This window comes from Oryzias latipes, chromosome 17 (genome assembly GCF_002234675.1).
Source record: "Oryzias latipes chromosome 17, ASM223467v1".
NCBI lineage: Eukaryota > Metazoa > Chordata > Actinopteri > Beloniformes > Adrianichthyidae > Oryzias > Oryzias latipes.
Window position 1 is genome coordinate 15,545,419 of NC_019875.2, and position 18,813 is coordinate 15,564,231.

General features: G+C 42.9%; 1 protein-coding gene and 1 long non-coding RNA gene across 4 annotated transcripts in view; one reads left to right on the top strand and one right to left on the bottom strand.

Annotated features, from left to right (window-relative positions):
• LOC101170708 (activated CDC42 kinase 1) overlaps positions 1-18,813 on the bottom strand; it is a 64,270-nt gene that overhangs the window by 38,136 nt on the left and 7,321 nt on the right. Inside the window, exon 2 of one of the 2 annotated variants that reach the window (XM_011486458.3) lies at positions 16,281-16,482. Coding sequence is in view for 1 of the 2 variants with exons in the window: in XM_023965053.1 (XP_023820821.1) it covers positions 3,899-3,982 (84 nt within the window). In the remaining variant the exon portion in view is untranslated. Of the gene's footprint in view, positions 1-3,898; positions 4,612-16,280; positions 16,483-18,813 lie in introns of those variants that run through there. The other variant, XM_023965053.1, reaches the window with a different exon arrangement.
• LOC110016841 lies at positions 6,123-13,190 on the top strand. Of its 2 annotated transcripts, XR_002292164.2 has the most exons (4): positions 6,123-6,335; positions 7,109-7,183; positions 7,317-7,452; positions 12,816-13,190. It is a non-coding gene; the product is annotated as an uncharacterized LOC110016841 (long non-coding RNA). The 2 variants fall into 2 exon arrangements; XR_002292163.2 differs by having other exon boundaries at positions 7,109-7,452.

Below are 18,813 nucleotides of genomic sequence, written 5' to 3' on the forward strand. Positions count from 1 at the left end.
CAACATATCGGATGACATCATTGTCTCAGGGGAAACCATGCAGCAACATGACGAGAGATTACACCAAGTGCTGCAGCGACTCAAAGAGAATCACCTGACAGTCAACAGAAAGAAATGTCAATTTCAAATGACACAGCTGGAATTCATGGGTCACGTCTTATCCAAAAACGGAATTGGAGCAGCCCAGTCAAAGATTGAAGCGGTAGAAAACACACGACGACCAACAAATGCTGCAGAAGTCAGAAGTTTCTTAGGACTTGTGAACTATTGTGGCAGATTCATTCCTGGTCTAGCAACAACCTCAGAGCCACTAAGAAAACTCACAAGGCAATCTTACAAGTGGACATGGGGTTCTGAGCAGGAAACTGCATTTGTTGAGTTAAAAAGGCAGTTGACCAGTTCTCATGTAATGGCATATTTCAGACAAGAGGCAGAAACGCATGTGATTGTTGATGCTAGCCCTGTTGGATTAGGAGCAATTTTGAGTCAACAGCAAAGAGATGGAACATTCAGACCTGTTTACTATGCGAGTCGAGCTTTGTCTGATGTGGAGCGGCGCTACTCCCAAACTGAAAAAGAAGCTCTGGCTATTGTGTGGGCATGTGAGAAATTTCACGTGTTTCTATACGGAAAGGACTTTGTCTTGGTCACCGACCATAAACCCCTGGAAACCATTTACTCACCAAAATCCAAACCACCAGCAAGGATTGAAAGATGGGCTCTGCGGCTGCAACCCTACAGTTTTAAAGTTCTGTATAAACCAGGACCACAGAATTCTGCTGATTCATTGTCACGGCTAACAGTCAACCACCCTGTGCAACGTGGAACTATGGAGGACCATGTATACTGGGTGGCTCACCATGCAGTGCCGCACGCTTTCACTCCACAACAAATGGAGGATTTGTCAGCAGCCGACCCCACGTTGAATATTGTGCGCAGCTGTATAGAAACTGGTGACTGGAAGAAATGTGACCCAGCCTACCAAACTGTTAAAACGGAACTGTGCACGGTTGGCAAAATAGTGATGAGAGGGTCTCGAATTGTGATTCCTTTAGCAGCACAAAGACAGACGTTGATGCTAGCACACGAAGGACATCAAGGGATAGTGAAGACAAAGCAAAGACTGAGAACCAAAGTTTGGTGGCCTGGAATTGATCGAGAAGTAGAAGACCTGGTGAGATCATGTCATGCTTGTCAAATCAATACTTCTACTTCGCAGGATGTCCCTACTGTTAGGACGGAGCTTCCAGCAAAACCGTGGCAGATGCTTGCTATGGACATGTGTGGACCATTTCCATCAGGACATTACCTGCTGGTAGTAACAGACTACTACTCCAGATGGGTGAGTGCGGACGTTCTTCAGAACCCTACGTCTATGAACATAACCAACTGTATGAAACATTTATTTGCCACTCATGGTCTCCCTGAAAGTATTGTAACAGACAATGGCACGCCATTCATCTCAAAAGAATTTAAGCTGTATCTACAGGAAAATGGAATCTCACATCGCCGTATCACTCCATATTGGCCTCAAGCTAATGGAGAGGTCGAGAGACAGAACAAAACACTTTGTAAGGCTATACGTGCTGCTCATGCTGAAGGAAAGGATTGGCGGGCCGAGCTGGATGTTTTTCTGTTGGCCTATCGTAGCACTCCTCATTGCGTCACAGGCCGCAGCCCAGCTGAACTCCTGTTCAACCGTAAAATCAGGACCAAACTTCCAGAACTCTCACATCTCCAACAAACTCCAACGACAGATGATGCTGCTGTTCGGAGGACCGATGCTCTGAGGAAGGAGAAAGGACGTTCAGACGCAGACAAACACAGAAAAGCTAAAGAAAGTTCAGTGAAACAAGGGGACAGAGTACTGTTACGTCAGCAAAAGCAGAACAAACTGTCAACACCGTTTGAACCTGAACCCTACACTGTCATCAGCCGAAAAGGTCCATCAGTATGGCTGGAGAAAGACGGGAAAAAGAAGATGAGACATGTATCACACGTGAAGTTATGGGTTGAGCCTGAACAGGACACTTCTATGCTTTATGATGGGGCTGAACCTATTACATCAATGCCTGATCCACCGCAGCAGCAGGAAGGTCGACCTCAAAGAGTCAAGAAAGCTCCGACACATCTTAAGGACTTTGTCACATAAACAAACAAAGCCACAAAAGGGGCAGAATAAACCCCGGCGTTGTTGAATGGAAGGGTAGTCCACCCCTCTCCATTTATAAAAGGAAAGAAAAAAAATTGTTTAAGCAGATTGTTTTAAGTAGAATGTGCATTGTTCTGGATGGAAGTTAAGTGGTGAAGCATATTTTAAGTTAAGTACTAAAGATTGCATTTCAGATGTAAAACGGAACTTATTTTGTGAAGTCAGTTAAACTTGAGACAAGATATGTTTATTGGGAGTATTTCATTTCATGTTATGACCGATGTTTACAAGTTTAGTATAAGAGGCTAACTCATTTTCTGTTACTGTTTGTAGCACAAGTCATCTGAGAAAAGGAGGGATGTAGTGTATTGCAACAGACGGGCTATTTGTGATGACGTCATCAGGGAGTTGTAAAAAGGGCGGGAGAGAAATAAAAAGCATGGTGACTGCTATCCAGAGTCCGGTGAATAATTCAGAGTGAATTTAAAGGAGAAACACTACAAATACCCCGGCCTGCATCTTATTTTTGTGATGATCCATTTTTTCTTTTATAAATTGGACCAAAAATAAGCATTTTATTGTTATTTTGCTGTGTCTGCTAAGCCGTGTCTGATTGTTTACTGACCTTTCCAATATGGCGTCAATCTCTACGTTACCATTACGTGGAGTAACAATAACAGGCTGGCGTAGCGTCTCTAGCCTATATAAGTCATCGACTAGACACGGTCAGGTTAACACTGTGTATATATTCATTTTTACAAAGATTCAATTCAGATTTTAATTTGTGGTTGCCGATTCGATTCACTGGTTTTGGTTGGTCCTTTTGATCTGATTTGATCTGATTTCTGACCTAAGATGGGTCCAGGAAAACTTTAACCAAAACTTCAACCACCGGGATAAATACCTGGGTACTGAGCAGTGCAGGTCAATTTTCCAAACAAACATGTATTAATGCCAAATCCATTGACATTTTAGTTTTCTTAAGTCAAGCCACTATTTATTTTCCTCATCCAAATAATCCAAAGGGAACATGATTACAACATTCTAGCACACTGGTCACATGTCCTTATGCTAAATTTCCGCACAATGGACTGGAATGATGGACTGATCAGTTTTTGCCGACATCACATGTGTGTTGTTCGCTGTGATGCCCTCGGTCATTTTTACGTGATAGTAAATTGACCTACCGTCTCAATCCATACTGCATTTTCCCGATTTTCTAACGTTTTAGGTGGATTCGCTTAACAACTTTCTCAGACAGATCGAACTGGTCGTAGGAATATAAATCGTTTCATTGATTAAGTCGAATAATTGTTACACCCCTTAATAACAGCAAATTAAAGGGAGCTCGGTCTGTGCAGAGAGGCACTTCAGAGTCATCTCACGGAGCATTGCTGTCCCTCAGCTCGTATGGGAAAGCTTCATCAAGAATGAAGAGCATCAGGTTTACAGATCTTCTAGTAGACTTCCGTTTCAACAAACGGATTTCAAATGTGCACTGAGCAGAGGAGATGACTTCAGGATGAGTCGACACCACAGCAAGACACCGAGATGCCAAGCAGATCTTCTTGCCTGCTAACTGGATGCAAGTATCTAGGAAAGAGTTTGTCTTAGCCGAGGAGAAGGAAAAAAGCATTCTGGACTAAAGAAAGACAATATTTGCCAATCTCACAGACATTCACTCCTTAGGGTCAGCTGCGAACGCTCTGGATTTTTTTTGAAAGGCTGAGACCGTTGAGGTTCTACCTCTTCATCGTCGCTGGGCACATGCTGGCAGTCGGATTCGGATGATGTCTCCTGCAGCCTCTGGTACTCTGCCGTCTCCCCCATGATGGGACTGTAGCATCCGACCCTTCACCGGTGCCTCCTCAGAGCCCGCACATCCCGGTCAGCGAGTAACCCAGTCATCGAAAAGCACCGGATGTTTGAAGAGTTTGGCGCATCTTAATGAGAGGTCGCCTTCGTTGCCGTCATTTATGCTGAGTCAGCACTTTTACTTTTGAAGCAATGACGGCTCCTAGGTGCTCCAGCAATTTCCATGCGTCCGGCGTTCCTCAAATTGCGATTATTCCGGAGTAATATTTAAGTCTTCTGTTCAGGATGAGGATTTTCTTTCTTTCGCTGACCCCCCCTGCTGTTTCTCTCTGCTGTCACTGCTCTCTCCGGCTGTTCTTCATCCTGCGCTGACACATCCAATGATTGCCCTCGCAGCCCCCCCCTTCCCCTCCCCGTTCTCACGCAGGCATCAGGCTGTCGAGCTCACCTCCTCCCACTCATCGACCGAAAACAACAGCGTTTTAAATCCATCAGTGCTTCAGATCCAGATCATCAGATCTCTGCTTCGCTCGTACGAGCATCTGAGATCTGGGATGAAATCTCTGATGGGACTTTCCGTTTGTTCGGTCAATGTTTAATCCTTTCTTCCCCTTTTCTCCTTTTTTCTGGCCCGGTCACTTTTACTTCCTCCACTGTTTCAGCCTCCAGCTCAGGGCCACGGTGAGTGGTCGACTCCTCTATTGCCGTGGCAACCAATCCCATCTCCTCCCCGCTCCAGTGTCCAGCAATCTGGTCCCGTCAGAAGCAGCCAATGACAGCGAGGCAGGAAAAATGAGGGTGGGTCAGCATGCACGAGAGGAGAGAGGTGGGGGTGAGTGTCCTAATAAGAGGAGTTAATCTTTCCTATGAGAGAAAAATACAGCTATGCCGCCATGTGTGCGAGTGTGTTTGTGCGTTTGTTGTGCAGCAAGGGCACCTCTGTGCTATGGAGAGAGTATCCTGGCCATCTGGATCTGTGCGGAGAGGACATCTGGATGGACAAAGATAGAATAAAAGGGCGGTGTGTTTCTACCCCCCCCCCCCCCCCCCCCCCCCCATCTTTACAGTCCCGGCACCACCAGGCACCGATGCTACATTCAAGAAACTCATCCTTCATCCGTCCCATTCATAAATGCTTGTTCTTTTCCCCTTTTGTTCCCTTCATCTGTCCATCCTGGTGTTCCCCTCAGGCTGGCTCCGGTTTTCTCCTTCATCTGTGTCTGCTCACAGCTGGCTGTGATGCTATGAGGGCAATCTGCCACGCTGCAAAACCAAAAGAAAAGTCCTCCTTTCTCCAAGAAATGTCTACATTAAAAAACCTTATCCAGGAAAAAGAAGTCAAAATCAGAAAGTCTGAAAAGGACCACAAAAAGACGCTTGACCAACTACAGTCATGACCATAAATATTGGGACAGAGACACATTCTTTCTAATTTGGTTTCTGTACATTACCAGAGTGACTTATAAAGCAACTCAGATGCCATTAAAGTGTAGACTTTAGCTTGTGTAGCTTTTATTCCATGAGTTGAACAAAAAGATTGCATAGAAATGTGAAAAAGTAAAGCAACACAATCCCTTCATTTCATGGGCTGGTAAGTAATTGGACAAATAAAATAACTGAAAACAAAATGGTCATTACTAATATTTGGTTGAAAATCCTTTGTTGGCAATGACAGCCTGAAGTCTTGAACTCATGGACATCACCAGATGCTGGGTTTTCTCCTTCTGAATGCTCTGCCAGGCCTTTACTGCAGCGGCTTTCAGTTGCTTTTTGTTTGTGGGCCTGTCTGAAGTTTAGTCTTCAACAAGTGAAATGCAGTTGGGTCAGGTGACTGACTTGGCCATTCAAGAATATTCCACTTCTTTGCTTTACTAAACTCCTGAGTTGCTTTGGCTGTGTGTTTTGGGTGGTTGTCCATCTGTATTATGAAACGCTGCCCAATCAGTTTGGCTGCATTCACCTGGATCTGCGCAGACAGTATGTCTCTGAACACCTCAGGATTCATTGGGCTGCTACTGTCCTGTGCCACGCATCAATAAACACTAGTGTCCCAGTGCCACTAGCAGCCATGCACGCCCAGACCATCACACTGCCTCCATCGTCTTTTACTGATGATGTAGTGTGCTTTGGATCATGAGCTTCTCCACGCCTTCTCCATACTTTTCTCTTGCAATCATTCTGGTAGAGGTTGATTTTGGTTTCATCTGTCCAATGAATGCTTTTCCAGAACTGTGCAGAACTGGACGAAGAAAAGTCCTCACTTCTCCAAGAAATCTCTCGACTAAAAGAGGTTATCAAGAGAAAGGATGACAGACTCAACCACTGCCAAGAAGTCTTCATGTTAAAGCTTGATCAACTCCAGGAGGAGGTGGAGTATTTAAAAGAAAAAACACCACAGCGGTTTTCTGAGTTTTTTTCCAAAGGTCTAAGAAAAAAGATTAGGAACCACATTGTGTGTTTTAGAATTTTGTTTTTGTTTTTTTAATTTACGTTTAATCTGCTTGGGTTTTCTCCTGATGCTCAGGTTTCCCCTAAACAATCTCATTATGTATCAATGTTTCTGCTTACCGTAATACATTTATGCACTATTGGTGACTTAAAATTGTCATTCAGGTGTGAATATGAATGTTTGAACAAATGTATGGATAGATGGATGAAATGGATGGATGGGAAGCTGACATTAGATGTAACGGGTGTAATGAAATGGTATGAATGAAGGAATGAATGTAATGCAACCACAAGGAAACACCAGGGCTCCCTTGTGCTGGTCCCAAGTCCGGATAAATGCAGAGGGGTGTGTGAGTGCCAAAGCAAATTGAACATGTGAATCACAAACAGAGATGAGTTAAATATAGCCCTGGGAACTACTCCAGGGAGGCCCAGATGCAGAGTCTGGGCTCTGAAACCCTCGAGACGGGTTGGACTCACTACCATTCTGGAGTTGCTCATGGTTAGAGGGGCGGGCTGGTGTGGGATTACTCGTGAGCCCCCAGACCAGCCCCCGAGTGTTGGAGTTAACCCTGGTGGATGAGAGGATGATGTCCTTTCACCATATAGTGGGGAGTTGGTCTAGGACTTTGGTTTTGGTCCACTGGCAGTTAAGAGTAACCAACCTTCTTTGTGTCTCTTGGAGGGATACAGGAAAGCGCCCAGACCGGATTCTCCATTGTCCTCCTGGGGACTTCAATGTCTGCATGGTCAACAACGGAGGCACCGGTAGGGGCATGATTGGAAATAAAGGCTTCCTTGATCTGAATCTGAGTGCTGTTCTGCTGTTTGACTTCTGTACTCTTCCATGTTTGTCTCTAACAAACGCCATGTTCACTTCTGATCACAACCTGGTGGTGAGATGGATTTGCTGGGAGGCAAGGAGGCTGGAAAGACTTCGCAGACCCAAACAAAATGTAACAATTGACTGGAAACATCTGGCTAAGCCCTCCATTCGGAAGGTCTTTGGCTCCAACATCCAGGAAAACTTCACACAGGTATGTAGGAAGGCTGGAGAAATTGATTCAGAGTTTCTCCTCCCCTTTTGTCTCTGCTGCTGTTCTCAGCAGTGGTTGTTCATGTTGCGGTGGCGATCACGAAATCCGGTGGTGGATAACCAGAAATATAGGAAATACCGTCATGCTAAAAATGGAGTTCTACCAAACCTAGTTGGTCGAGCGCCGTCCTTCTCCAAAATTTGAACTGTGGGTGAGCCTGGTCGGGCCATATTTACAACACTCCTTGTGGACTCCCACTTCTCTGGGGCGTCCTCCTCCTGGGCAGGGTTGGCCGGCCCCCTGCCTTGCTCTCTCCTGGACCAGCTGTGAGCTGGGTGGGTGGCTGCCTGGAGCATGGGGCAGGTCTCACTTGGGGGACCCTGGCTCGTTCATTTGGGGTGTGCGGATGCTCAGAACTCCAGGGTGGTGCTCGTCTAGTGGCTGGGGGTGCTCTCCTGGGGCAAGTCCCTGCGTTGGGCCTTCCTGGCATGTCAGGGGGGGCTGCTCTTCTGGTCGGGATGGAGCTTGCACTCTCTGTCCCCCTATGACTCCCTGCTCTCCGGCATTGGGGGCCCCTGTGGCGGTCCTGCTGGCCCTGGCCTGGGTGGCGAATGTGATCACCCGGCGGGCGGTTGTTCTCTATCTGCTACATTCCATCATCCACCTCAGAAGAGCAGAAGAACATATATACTAACTCGAGCACAGGTGCCATCTCAACTTCGCACAAATAGTTTGCGTAATGGAATGAAATGTTTCAAATGTGTTAGTCTGAATGTACAAGTATGCATGTGTGAACAGTAGTAGTTTTATGTCCATGTTTACCTGTGTGTATAGGAACATTACTGGAGCCAACAGGTATGTTTGTTACATTTGAGTGTGTGTGTGGACAGGCCCTGCCCCTTTTAGATTTGTTATACATCTAAACCTGACAGTAGTGATAATAAACATCCAGCAACATGTTGCTTTATGATGCTTCATGATCCCCCCCCCCCCCCCCCTTTCAATAATCACCCCCAATCTCCTCCTATTTAACACACCTCTCTATTCTTCCCTCCTCTTCTTTCCTGTCCGGTCCAACAAAAAACTGTTACAATTATAATTAATATGATTAAAGTTTAGTAAAAATTACAAAAGGGGTTTATTTAATTATACACCTGCTGTGTCAGAAGACTCATAACCCCCTGTTGTTAAAGTAAAATATGTCCAACCCAAGAGGCCTTCAGCTCTCATCTGTTTACTCAGCTGTTGGACAGGAAAAGTAAAATAAGATTTAAAAAAAAAAATCAGGTAAATACAATAACTGATTGGATGATATTTTCCTTTTTTTCATGGAGGTTTTCAGGCAAATTTCGCATGTCCCTTCTCTTCCCTTCCTACTGAGCTTCTGCTTTCCCTGCAAAGTTTCTTGTTATGAAGCAAGCTGTCAAATTCATGCAGAAAATAAAATATCTTAAACAATTAAAATACTGTCTTAAAGCTTGTCTGTGTTAAATCTTTACAAGTTTTCCAAGCTCTGCCACTGAGAAAACATTCTGCTCATTTATATTTAGCTGATATCGTCATGTTTGTGCTCAACATGTTTTTAATGACTTTATTTTGATTTTTTTTTTTTGTAAAAAATTAAAATACCCTCTACAATAATTAATAATTAATAAGAATTAATAAGAATTAAAATACCCTCTACAATAATCTAGTGACTTATTCCAACCACAATGTGAAAGTTATCTAACTGCTTTAACAATATTTGTGCACTTCATTTAAAAGACAATAGAATAGTTACTGTAGTTTTAGTATAAATACCAAATAATGACATTTATTCAGGTTTGTAGGAGTATAAGTGCTCTATCATATGGATGAGTTATAATTATTATAAACATAAAATCTTTAAAAATGTAAAGAAGATTTAGGGATGCATAATTTTTGCTTCTTTTCACACCCATGGATTTAGCCTCATAACTGATATTTAAACATTTTCTAAATCCTTTTGAAATAATATTTTTTAAAATGATTTTGTTTTGTTAGAATACACATTTTAAAAATGTTCAATAATTACAGAGATTCTCAAATCCAGAATTGGACGAGCACATTATGAACTTCGGCCCACAAACCTGCAGAAGAGCTTTTTCCCTCAACTGAGGTTCTGGTACTGCGCCCTTTGACCCCACTTGTTCCATTTGTCAGTCATCTCATGTGAGAAGAACCTCCAGCAAGTCTGGGAAAATATGCAGCAACGCCTTCGGTTTCCCCCCGATGAAGAGCAGGGAGAAGTGGAGCAGACAGGCTGTGGGTGTAATGGTACGTTGCTCCGAGACCAAATATCACAGGAGCTTCAAAACTCCAAGCATACAAAGAACACTAAGAGTCCGGTTCTGGAAAAGGGGCTGTGCGCCGTCTTTATGACTGCTGGGTAAGCAGTAAGCTGAAATCCTGACAGGGCGAACGTGATCCTCGTGGCGCCTGGTTTGACGCGCCCGAGGAACCTCCATGTCAGAGGCGAATAAAAGAAACACCTCGCAGATCTACAGGCATGGGCAGTGAGGCAAATAACCCCAATTTCAAAGTAAAAATACGTTTTTAAGTATTTTTAAAAAGATGAAACGCACAGCCTCTTCCTTAAAAGGTATGAGAAGTTCTGTCTCCACGGCGAGGCTCTTCGCCACGGATGAGAGGGGTTGGTACTTGTGTGGTCTTGAGTCACAGAGGAGGTCCGGGTCAGAACCAGATCCATAAGATTCTTTCACCGAGCAGCATATTCTCTCCCCCCAGATTATATGAATGGATCATTTTCATTTTTAATAAACTCTTTTTGATGACGATTTTTTTTTTAAGAAATCAGGCTGCAAGTTATTATAGTTTTATATAAAAAAGTTTGCTAAAAATGTGCATTTAATGTATTTATGGCACTTTAAATATATTTTAATGCCTATACATGTTTACCTGCTTTATTTCTATTTAAATGTGTATTTTATTCTACTAAATTTTGACTTTTGTGTTATATTTGATACTTGTTATAATTTGTATTGTTTACCTGTGAGCTGCATTTTTGTACCTGTACTTCCATGGGCTCTTTTGTTGTTTGAGTATTCCCTCTTTTTCAGAGTAAAATAGTTTTGTTCTATTATTTATAAAAGGTGAACTAAATGTTTTTCTATGGATTTGGTTGCACAAACTTCAAACTTTTGCTAAAAATGTGTATTTAGTAACCCGAATGATCAAAACCATGTTTAAGTGAACAGGAAGTGCTGCTGCTGCAGTGATCTGGCTTTGTAAGGGGCAATTTCGCTCCAGCTCCATTGTCCATATTTTCACTGGGGGTCGTGACCTTCCTGATGGTACATTTAAAACTGAAACGCTTTTCTTCCCTCAGATCCTCACTCTCACCAAATATACTTCAAAGGTTCTTCCCCTTTGTTTAACGAATACGGCTGACTTTACTTTTAACTCCCTGACCATCAGGTAATCATTCGGTTATTTTAAATTAATTTCAGGTACAAAAACCTGTTACAAAGTTTAAAGCTGTCATTTTATGCTTCAGAAAAGAACACAAAATTGAAGTACTATTAACACAAACTAAATCTTTCTTGGTTTTTAGTTTCTTGGAAGTTTCTATGGAATAAAAATGCTCTTTAAAGACAAGAAATTAAACGTTTGTCTTGACTGTTGACCAGCAATTAGGCCCTCGGGTGCAATGTGCTACTGGAGTCACAAGGTGGCAAAGTGCAGATAAGTTGGTCAAATGAAGAAAAATAATGATAATAACTTTTCTGAATATAATTTAGACAAATGTCTAAGATACTGTTGTACTAACGATAGGTTTATGCAAAAACATTAGTTTTTGAGGATCTATCTAAACATTTAGTTCAATCATTTTTTTTGCCAATTAAGTTCCACGCAATAATTACAAGCAACTATGAAGGAAAAAATAAACTATCACTCACATTCTGCACCAAAACTTACATTTAACCATTTGTTGGATCAGTGACCTGCCACAGCAATGATTCTGTTTCCTTCCTACAACTAAATTTGAACTGAAACAAAATCGGGAATCTTTCTATGTGATTTGAATCCACTGGGGAAGAGTCCGACCTCCAGACATGTTCCATCGCCTCCCATTACTTGAGCTGACTTAGAAGGAAAATTGACCCTCCACAAATCCCTCTCTAATCACGAAAAGATCCTCACTTTTAAGCTGAATTTGAAAGGATGCGGGCACGTGCAGCAACCCCCCCAATGACACAGGTGTGCAGAAGGGTAAGGGGCTGAGACCTCCAGTCCGCTCCCATCCCGTCTTTCTAGGAACTATCGAAGGTCACGTCATGGTGGGATTTACGAGGGCGGTCTGGTGCCTGCAGAGCAACGACTGGCGCCGGATTAGGAGGGGAGCAGAGCGGCGCGGGGGTCCTCACCTAATCTGTTTTTGACAAGGTCGCAGGTGACGAGGTCTGTGAATCATCACAAGCTGTGCCATCTGATCCACGGACCGCGTGTGTTTGAGCCACAAACGTGACACCCGACGTATCATCGCATTGACACCGTCTGGCCTGAATGCATCACAGCCCTGCTGTCAGGAATCACAGCTAAACAACAAAAAAACACACAAAAATGGGAGATGTGTTTTTTTTTAAGGAAATCAGCACATGGTGCAGTCCAGTGAGTTGTGCATTGACTTCCTCCCTGTCATCATTTATACATTTTGCAGCCTTTCTCTCCCTGCTGAGCCTCGTTCATTTAGATAATGGGAAAGTCAGACTGCTGCGTAAAGCTGACTTTGGCACGGCGGTTACTAGATTATGTCCTCCCCATCCAGCATGTTCTCGATCTGCAAAGGCTCAGAATGACAGTCAACTGTGTTTCAGCCAGGAACCAGAAAAGCAAACGTGACGGCGGGCTCTTCAGACTGCATATGGGAAATCACTATGTTTTTTAGGATCACAATCTGCTGTTTTCCTGCTCCGTGAGGATATTGGATGCTCTAAACCAGGGGGGTCTGCAGCCGTTAACGTAAAAAAAAAACAAAAAAACAAAAGCCATTCTGTTTAGAAAAATGCACTGTTTTTGCAGCCACTAATTTATGTCTTTATAAAATGTAGAATTTCAATATTTACATTAAATGATGTGTAAAAAAAAAAAACTGATTTTAATGTTTACAGCTAATCTATAAGTTCCTTTCAAAATAAAATCCACCCCTAGTCAAATCAGATCCATTCACTTGAAGGCCTGCCTGGAGTAGATGGTTTTTGAGGCGAATCTAAATGGACACATTTCGCAAAACTGCAATGGAAAGACTTTTTTCCAATTAAATGATTCACGTGACCAACAACTCTACACAGGTAGACAGTTTGAATGCATTTTCTTTACCACAGAGTTGCCAGAGCCCGTCCCATTTACTGTTGGGTGAAGGAGGGATACAGCCTGGACAGGTCGGTGGCCTACAGTCGCTCCGCCGGATCGCCACGCGGGTGGCGGCTTGCTGGCCGCAAAGAGAGCGCCGCTGTGGGATGGAATGGCAGGCACCTCGGGCCTCCTAAATCTTTTGGAATTTTTCTTATTTCCATCAAGACAAAGATCTTCTGGTTTAATTCTTGTTTTTATTTTCCCCTTCTTGAACCAATGTGGGTCACAGAGACACAGAAGTAGCGGCTGAAAGATGCTTTTGCAGCGGGAGACTGAATGAACCCAGACATGGAGACATGATTACTGATGCTTTTGTACAGCTTTTTTAATGTTTTTTTTTTTTTTTTTTTAACTTGTCCTGTCCAACAGCTAGGCGGACAGATGAGAGCTGAGGGCCTCTTGTGTTGGACATATTTTACTTTAACAAGAGGGGTTATTCATCTTCAGACAAACCAAAGGTCTGTCTGAATAAACCCCTTTTGTAATTGAGGCCAAACTTTATTAATTTCAATCATGTTTGAAAATCTTTGGTGTTGGACCGGACGGAAAAGGAAAGAGGGGAAGAAGAGAGAGGGACGTTAGAGAGGGGGGGGGGGGGGTAGGAGGGTGATAATAGGAGGGGAAGGGGGGTAAGACCATGAAGCAGCATAAAGCAACAAGTTTACTGGTTGTTAATCATTATGGTAAGGTTCAAATGTAGTACAAAAAGGGCGGGGCCTATCCACACACACACACTCAAATGTTATAAACACACCTGTTAGCTGCAAAAATGTCCACCTGTCGACATGTACACAAAACAGATACTTATGCCTTAAAACCAACTAGTGTGAAATATTTCAGTCATTCAATCATGCAAACTGCACAGCTTTTTTAATTAAATAAATCCCATATTTAAACATCCTCCGTGTCTTCCATGGTTTGTGTTTAATCACATGTATATAATTTAATGGAAACAGGGAAATTGTGTTTTTCAACAGTCCTAGAATTTCGATAAAGTTTTGCGCATTTGTGTAACGGAAACAGACTGTATTCAGCTTTCACTATATACAGTTAATATGGGAGAATTGTACAAGCCGTTGAGAGAGAACCATTCCAACATTTGAATCTGTCATTTTGCATTTGTTAATAACCTTTATTCTTATTTTAATTGTTTTTCACTCCTGGTTCACCCGTGTTTACGAAAGACACGGGAAAATCTTTTTTTTTTTTTTTTAAACAGTCCTAAAAGAATTTCAAAATAAGAAGGAAAAGGCCTTCACAGACGACATGGATGGAGTCTGCTGCCATTAGCTTTCCAAAATCTGTCAATCAAACCCCTCAGAAGTTCGACGTCAGACAGACATATTTTTACTGAGGCATTTGATTGGTCAGTTAATCATTGGAAACACTTGTGAAAAAGAAAAAAATATCTTTTAAAAAATATTAGAATTAGAAAAGAAGATGTTGAGAAGAAGGTATCTGAGCAAGAATGGTTATTGTGACAGATAAAATGATTGACTAATACCATATGTCTCAATAGAAGTCTTTGGGATTTTGACTTATTTTTTTTAATTTGGGAACACGAGGGGGGAGGGGTTTGTTTTTACAGTCTATGCTTAAAATAGTGAGTGTTGCGCTTGGAATAATTGCACAAAAATCCCTCCACAGACAGCTGGGAAAGACAGCCTGTTGTAGTACTCCATCTGGACAGAAGGGGGCGACCTGATGCAGTAAACAGGAGAACGCTTCTGTTTATGGGTCAAGTAGAAAAGGTCTGATTATGATCCCTGTTTTATGTATTAAAGCATTTAAGTAATGAGTACCCATATTTAATTAAGTAACCTTCAGGAAACTAAATATCAAACCACTTAATTTGCATTTCTAGCATAGTTATTCAGTAATTAGAAAACAGATTAGCCCTGTGGGGCTAAGGTCAGTCAGGTCAAATCACCTTTGTCACATCGGTCTGCTTTTTTTTTTTTTTTTTTTTTCAGAGAAAGCAGACATCCGTCCCAAACAGTCATGCAGAGCTGAGTTTTTATCATTTTACTTTAATAAAAAAAAAGCCTATTGTGTAGTGGGAACCTGAGTGGGAACCTGGGAACCTAAAAGCATATTTAATATATATTTAAACTGTAAGTTATAAAGACCTGAAAGATTTTGTTTGACACTCAAGAAAAGGTGTGAAACCAGGAACCAGGTTCTCCATTACATAGCAACTCAAATAGGAAACTTAATGCATTTAAACCAGAAATAGGGGTGTAATGCAATCTTTGTGTGAAGGACACAAAAACAAGTTGTGAAGAAAAATGAAAAGGTGAGCTAAGGTGCCACGATGGCAGTGACTGATGTGACTGCAGAGAAGAAGGGGGGGGGGCAGGTTTATGGTAAAAATAACAACCTCCTCCCACGACCCAACTTAAGAGTCCCAGCAGCTTCCTGTCGTCCCGGTTCTCCTCTGTCAGTCTGGTGCCCCGAGGCTCTCTAGGCATTCAGAGTCTCTCTCCACCCCACCCCCCACCCCCCTCCCTGCTTCTTTTTTGGGAACTCCTCCTGCTCTTCTGACTCCAGTTTAGCCCCTTGACATCCATCCACTCATTGTCTGTCTGCCTCCTTTCTTTGTTTTTGTTTTGGCAAGTGATGTTGGGCTCGGTCACAACTGCCCTCACGGGTGAAAACTGTGGGTCTGTGGGCGAAAGAAAAATGGGCAAACCCCTACGGGGCAGGAAGGCGGCCTGCAGGAAATATCAAGGTCGTAGACCAATCAGTGAGCATGTAGATCGCAAAGGTTCAAGCACACATTTTTCTACGGGCATGATGCAGAACCCAAAAGGTCATGGCGCACACTTAAACAACACAGATGGGTAAGTATTGGTGAAGTAGGCGAAGCGCATGCGTGTTGTACGGATTTTTCAGTTTTCCAGTTTTGGGGTTGCTATAAGGACTACCACAAAGTGTACTGCAGAAGTCAAACAGGAACAACTCCCTTTCCCCCGTTCACACTGTTGTACACATTATACTTCATGTAAACCAAAGCTCCAACATTTTCTAATTCAACCTTGACTGTGTAAGCTGTCATTTTGAAAAGGTTTCTCTAGAATAGGAACAGAGATTCATGAATGAGAGCCAGGAAACAGCCACGTAAACAAAGTAAGAGCTTGAGAAAACACACCTTTAGCATTTTTCACCCTACTGTCTAGTTCTGTAACCAAACACCCCCACACAGGGTTCCAGTGACCTCACGTCTGCATAGCTGACTCACACCGCCACACGAGAACAAACAGAAAGTGAGGCAGATCAACTTTCTGGCACACTAACCCCTACATGCCTCTGCAGAGTACACAATGACGAAAACCTGCATGGCGCGGCATCACACCCAGCGACACGGAGCGCTTTGGTCTGATAAACCCAATCAGTGGTCAGCGCGGGGCACGCCGGCTCGGCCAGACTCATACCTGCGACACTCGAGCCTACGTTTCTTTCCGCATCTGCTCTGACGTTGCAGACGGCCCCTCTCAGGCGGACGCTGCCGGGTCGGCCGGTTGCGGACGAGGGCCCCAGTCCTTCGAAACGAACCGAGCGGAACCTTCTGGAAACTCCTTGTTGGATTTCATCTCCGAGGCGCTAGTGGATCCAGATGGTTGTCCTTGGAATGATCTAAAACAGAAGCATCCGTCTATCAGCAATCATACAATGATAGAGGTCACAACCCTGCTAAAACATCTAAACGCTGATACAGTTTTTGCCCAAATATTCACCAAAAATGACTTAATATGGTTGATCTGTGGCATATTTTTATTCAGACACAAATAAAACCTTCCATTAAGGCTTTGACAACCTCTATACACCCACTCAGGTTACAAAACAAAAGCAAACAGTCCTTATGATCCGTCTAACAAAATTGAATTGGTTAGTTCAAAAGCGGCCCAAATCCAAGAGGTTTGTTTTACCAGGAAATGATTTTAATTGCATAGCTAAAAGGGAGGCTACACCAAATGATTAAGTTCATAGCTTACAAATGCTATAATAAGAAGTTCCTGACTTTTATAATTTCAGAGGACTAGCAAACTAAAATCTCTGGACTTGGGCCCTTCTTGAACTAAACAGGGGCGCTGCCATATTGGAAAACTAGTGCTGACATCTATGGGATACAGCAAAACCCATGCAAGAGAGGCCCAAGTCCAGTAATTTTTGCACTTAATGCATTTTAAATGTCAAGCATAGTCAATACATGGGACTTTTTTGCACATAATCAGATTGCTGTTCCCTTGAGGACCATAGAACATATCTCGATTTTGAAAATTGTGGACTTGGGCCCCTTTTGAACTAACCAATTCAATTGTTGAAAAATGATTGAACGCAAAATGTTGAATCCACAATATTCTTTTTTAAAGCTGTCCAAAAATTCATATATAACTAACAGCTAAAAGGTGCATAAGGGTGTGTTGGCTCCAGTGGGGTTAGTACCCCAAAGTAGACGTAAAATATTTTTGAGGGGGGCTTTTGCACGAGACGGCCGCATGAATGAATGAATGGATGAATTAATGAAAATATAAAATACGTTTCTAAACACACAAGGACGTGATCCGCCCACCAGCCAGTGAAGTGGATGACTGGAACCCCACAGAGTCTAAGGGAGTCTACAGGGAGGAGAAAACACCAAGCTACCCCACCCCCCCACCCCCACTGAGCAGTCGCTCAACAAACACGTCTTTGTGAGAAAGCCAAGCGTCTGTGCACCAGTCACGCTCACGGTGAGAACAAACAGCTCAGCGGACGGACGGCTTTAAGGGAACAAACGCCGTCGACTCAACTCTCTCTGTTGATCGACAACCTGGACATGCGAGGGAGTGCCGTCACGCCATTTCGGAGGGCTTTTTACACTTGCGTGCTGCGCAACAGCGAAAAGGCTCGTTTGTGGCTGCGGCCCCCCTCCCCTGACGCATACAAACACATCCCTGTTCCAAGAGACTCAGAGAAAGGCCAAAAATAAACCGCCAAAGTATAGACTAGTAAGAGAGGTCGAGATGTAGGTCAGGATGGAACATTCAAATTCAACTTTATTTAAATAGCATTTTTCTTACTAAAGAGCACCTCCAAGAGCTTTAAATAGTAAAACAATTACTATACATGACCATATAAAACGCTTTCCATGCGTCCTACATGTCTAATAAAATGCTTAAATGTTTTATGGCCCGCCCATTAGGGTGGATTATCATCAGCAGGCGGGTCATATTCCAAAATATATAATATTCTAAATAATAGTCATATTAAGGACTTGTGTTGCAAATACTGCAGTTCCTTTAATGACCACTTGAGGAAGCAATTTCCTGTTGGCTCCTCTGTTAACCCCTTGACACCTATTAATGCAAATATGCACTAAAAAAGTACTTTAGCTCCAAGATTACCTTAATTTAGCCTCTACGTGACTGCAAAAACATGGGTGGATTTTTTATAGCTGGAAATAAAGGGGTTAAAAGCTAAAAGTCTGTTTTTATACCATAAATAAGTGTGTGTATAGCCTGGGGGTATAAACATTAAAACCAGTTTGGGCAAATAGGGAAGTGCCTTGATTTGATTTGATTTGATCCGATTTGATTTTGTTAAGTTTTGAATGTTTTTTTTACAGTTGCACCTCTTACTCTTTTTACTCTTTTTCTCAGGAATCACTGCTGTTCCCATGAGTCATTACTGTATCTGTATGTATTTATGTTGATGACATCACGAAACGAATGCACGGTGATGTACAAGGGAGACGTCCTTGCTGTACAATAGTTAATAAATATGCCTAGAGGAGGCTAAAGTTGATCCGGTTCCGATGTCTTCTTCATTTATCCATCATACGGGGGGGAAAGATCCGAGCTGCGCCAAAGATGCTTAACATAACAGATTTCATTTGATTTGATTCCATTTCGCTTCGATTTGTCAGGGTAACATAAGTCCCACTTCCGGCTGGATTGCCACAAAGCTTCAAACGTCATTCTGAGT